Raw genomic sequence first — 4,303 nt, 5'->3', positions numbered from 1 at the left:
CCCCTCGGTGCCAGGGGCCAGCAAACCCTTTCTCCCCGCCTCCCTCTACCTCTCTGTCTTGATCACGTCAGCGCGAAGAGGAAGATTTATTCCGTACAGGAAGAAATTGCCTCGAACCGAGTCACGGAGAACCGATTCCAGGAAAGGTCAGACCAGTCCAGGTTAAGGTCCACCCGCGTGTACAAGGATGCCGCTATTATCGTCGTATAATCTACGCCAATTACCCCCAGCGTGCAAGAGGATCGCGGAAATAGGACCCTAACTGTCAGTACGTGCTTATTTCCTCCGTTCTGAGCCGGGCTGAGCAGGGCTCCGTCTTGGGAACAAACCATATGATTTCGATAAAAATACCGGTGTACGTACGCAACGGAGGGAATAATTGCATTTGGAAACGAACCTGGAGAAACGCGTACTGCTTCCTGTTTAAAGGGGGACGGGCAATGAGATGAGATTACGGATGGACGGAGCTGTGACTGGAACAAATGCAACGACGGCCGGTGCAGCGAAAATGATCAACTTTATTATCGCTAATCAGCGTCTCTGGTACCGTAACGTAAAGTTTCGAAGTGTACTCTATAGGTAACATGTAGGGTGGCGCGGAAACGATGCTCGAGTCGTAATACTGGCGGAACTCGACGAGAGGCCGTTCGTTAGCATTGGTTCTTGTTCTTCTTGCTCTCTTTGATAGAGATCACGTAACGCTGCGCGACGTTCAAGGGCGGGGAATAGCCGTCAGCGTAGGTGGCGTCCTCGAAGAGGACTTCGTATTCCTCGGTGGCCGTGGTGGGCAGTTGGTTTACCACCGCCTTGTAGAAACAAGTGGTTTGCGGGTACAGTGCCATCACGATGGACCCCTTTGGAAACAGGGCATGGGAATCGGTCTCTGGGTTAGCCCTCATCAACGGTAGCGGCACCACCCTTCGCCTCGAGAGGGTGTGTCTGTCCTTTTGCTCCTCGTCGATATCGTCCACTTCGTATTTGTTCGTCGTTGGGTTGAACTGGACCACTTCCGCCAGGATCCAGTTCTCCTCTTCCTCCGAGCCTTTCACCAGGGCGGCCACCATGTCACCCATTTTGGCGATGTACGTTGGCTCCGCTGGGATCGCCCCGCAAAGTGGCGGCGGTTTCGCCCCTGGTGTTTTACCTACGTACAGAGGGAGCGTTTGCGCTGTGCTCAGCAACATCTTCATCAAGGCACCGCGACGGATCGTCTCTTTGTTCCCAGCGTTTCTCGCCTGTATTCGTCGTTCGTTTCGAATCGCACGGATCTCGTTTATCTTCCCCAACGCTTTGCGCAAGATTTCCTCCTCCTGCTGGGAGTCACCGATCGCCGCGTTGTAGAGGTTCTTCAGCTTCTGTTGGTAGTACGGGGACACCTTGTCCTCTGGCGTCACATTGTCGTACGTTTTTACGATGTTGTTCAGATTGTGCTCAGAACGAACTCGTTGCGTCTCGATCTCGTGCACCAGGTGGTAGAGATTCTTCAAACGTTCTTGGATCTGACTGGCTGCGGCGTCCGTTGTGAATGGCATTGTAAATTGCTTAATTAACCGTAATTGAACCTGAAATATATCAGATTGTACGTGGAGGAGTATAACGAAATTCTAGGGAACGTGCTAACACGGTGAAAAAAAGATATTAAATTTTCCCGCCTTCGAAGATTTGAACTTGCGACCTCCATGTTGGAAACGCGGTGCGTTAGACGCTGTACCATGGCAAAAACTCGTTCAAGCTATTTATCAATGAAATTAATGGTACCGATTAAAATGTTCAATGAATTATTCTTTCAAGTTACATTAATTTTAATAAACATTGTTAGAAAGATATCACGGAAGCAGAAAAATTTATAAAATAAGTCGGTTTCTCGATGTACCTACAACTGTTAGGGAACCGGTTGGAGACTCAGTTTGTGGATCGATAAAGGCGTGTACGTAGACGTTCGTTACCAGGTATATTAAGTCCCAAACGTACCTTTTTGTACACAAAAAAGACCACTGTCGAATCCGTCAATGTCTCGTTGAATTTCCACCTTTCTAACGCGAAGTTACAGGCAACACTAAACGATCCCAACGTCTTGCAATCGACTGTGCGTACGCTTCTGCGCCATACTGTTTCTCCCACCATTCATTGAACGATATAACATACGAACCTCGACTAAGGCAGTGCTGCCATCTGTTGGTAAACACTTCAAACTGGCCTACCGGGAATTATTTTGTCCGTCCCAACGTGTAACACTTTATCGTCGAATTCCTCGTTAACCAATCGTGCAAAACACGCTTTCAGCCAGGACTTTGTAAAGTAACAATCGTAGAATGAAATGTACAACATCGAGGAACAAGCGAAGTGGTTTCTCGAATTGACAGTGCAAATGATTGTTACCTCGATACGAAACGAGAGGCTTGAAACAGACACGGGGATATTGCAACTCTTTGTGGAGTAGACGAGACCGAGAAATTGCAACATTTTTCGAATGCTTCAGCTTGCTTGTACTTTGCGCGAGATTTGCACAAAGACTACGGAACGACTGTTGCAGTTTGCTCTTTCCTGCGTTTACAGATCGGTTCAATTTCGGGAAATTGGAGAAGATTCCTCAATGCTTCTCGTGAGCGGTTAAACTAGCTGAAAAACTTCGTAAAATACTCCATTCATTCAAATTTATAATATTCCTACATGGAAATCTTAGATAAATTTCAACTTCCATTCAAAATTGAAATTTAAATTCCTCTCCGCCAGCATTGGGTCAATAATAATTCAGTATGCAGCACGATGATCCACTGCTTCGCTTCCCTCATTTTAAATATTCCAATCAACATTTCTAAGCATTTCAGTCAAATTTACCGTCCTTCTTAAAAAATCGTAGAACACTTCAGACTCCGAATTCCAAAAGATACACATTCAAACCCAAATTTCCCGCCAAGACGCTTCATCCGAAGCTTACAACGTACCTCGCTACGATTGAACGCGGCAGGCTCGATTCGAACCGATGCAGAACTGTAACAACGAGTCCGTCGCGTCGATCAATCGTAAATCTCAATTGCCGAGGCGCGAAGTATAATCAATTCGTTGGTAAATTGCACTGCGCGCGGGCAGTGGTGGCCGCGACGACTCGCATAAATCAGCGAGCGCGGAAAAGCTCTCAATCGTTCTTGTTAGGTGGCGGATGATGTACCGCGTCGAGTACAGCCCGATCGTACATCAGAGGCGGCGTGCATCATCGCTAACGGTCGATAGCGAAGGGAAACGCGAGCCCAGCGGATGCTGCGAAGCCACGGATGAGAATCCCAGCACGGTGCAACATCGCTCGGGAGGGTCGTCCAGCCGCGTACAAAGCGTGAGCTCGCCATAAACGCGCGCAAGCTGAAGAGAGCCGGCCGGGTTTCTTACGAACTCCGTGACCTATCCGCAATGAGATGCGTGTCACGCGTGCCACCGACGCGTACGTGGCCCTTCGCCACACGCGCAGCCATGAAATCGCAACCGATTCAACCTGTTCCCAAGCGGCGCGAACAATGCGCCCTCCGGCCCGCGTGGGCCGCGGCGTTCCTCGGTTATTTTAGGAAATTTTCAGTGGTATTCGCGCGCGGAGGTGGATCACGATTAATCGCCTTTTATTATTACGCGAGAACTGGCGTGTGGGATTTTCTCTCGCGCTTCGCGCGCGTTTCGCGTGCTCCCTTCGTATCGGTTGGGCACTGGTTTAACCCACCCTCGAATTTTCCGCCGTGAGTCATTTACCGATGAGTGGGTAATTTCGTGGTAACGGGGCTGAGCGGGTCTCTTTTCCAGGTAGCTGCAATAATGATTAGGTGACAGGGCAGGTACCGTGACAAAGGGCTATGCATAGCGGCGATGCGTTATTTATGCCTTGCTACCATTGCGGAACAGAAGCCATTGTTCGGAGAGCGACTATGAAACAGCCGTAGACTTTACACGCTCGTTACTTGGTACTATTCTCGGCGTGCCATAAAAGACACCGTGGAAAATATACGGGATCGAGTGGGAAAAAATCATTTGTCACGTTTGACGTTGACGCATCGGGTATGTTAACTCTCCAAACATCTCCAGTGACACCGCCGTTTCATCCTTGCGAGATCCGCCGACGCTAGCGCGGCGTAATTATTACCCCCTTGATTTATACCCCCTCGCTAGGTCCATTTGTAATGGAAGCCGCGGGAACAAATTATTTGCTCGTAAACGAAGAAAACAACAAATGATTCGGCATTATTATTACGGGATATTAAACTCTAATAGATTATCCCGGATTCGGTTGATCGATAGCGTCTGTCTTTACCTCGCGCGTAAT

At 48.8% G+C, this 4,303-nt stretch overlaps 1 protein-coding gene across 2 annotated transcripts; it reads right to left on the bottom strand.

Annotated features, from left to right (window-relative positions):
* Positions 1-503: 503 nt before the first annotated feature.
* Sgf29 (SAGA-associated factor 29) lies at positions 504-2,105 on the bottom strand. 2 transcript variants are annotated; one of them, XM_076903893.1, is made up of 2 exons: positions 1,874-2,105; positions 504-1,562 (listed from the first exon to the last, which is right to left on the bottom strand). In XM_076903893.1, exon 2 carries the CDS (start codon positions 1,530-1,532, stop codon positions 651-653), a length of 882 nt encoding a protein of 293 aa, XP_076760008.1. In that variant the 5' UTR covers positions 1,533-1,562; positions 1,874-2,105; the 3' UTR covers positions 504-650. The 2 variants fall into 2 exon arrangements, with proteins under 2 accessions (XP_076760008.1, XP_076760009.1); XM_076903894.1 differs by having other exon boundaries at positions 1,972-2,105.
* Between the last annotated feature and the right edge of the window lie 2,198 nt (positions 2,106-4,303).

Source organism: Xylocopa sonorina, chromosome 11 (assembly GCF_050948175.1).
Source record: "Xylocopa sonorina isolate GNS202 chromosome 11, iyXylSono1_principal, whole genome shotgun sequence".
Lineage (NCBI taxonomy): Eukaryota > Metazoa > Arthropoda > Insecta > Hymenoptera > Apidae > Xylocopa > Xylocopa sonorina.
This window is presented reverse-complemented; position numbering and strand designations above follow the sequence as displayed.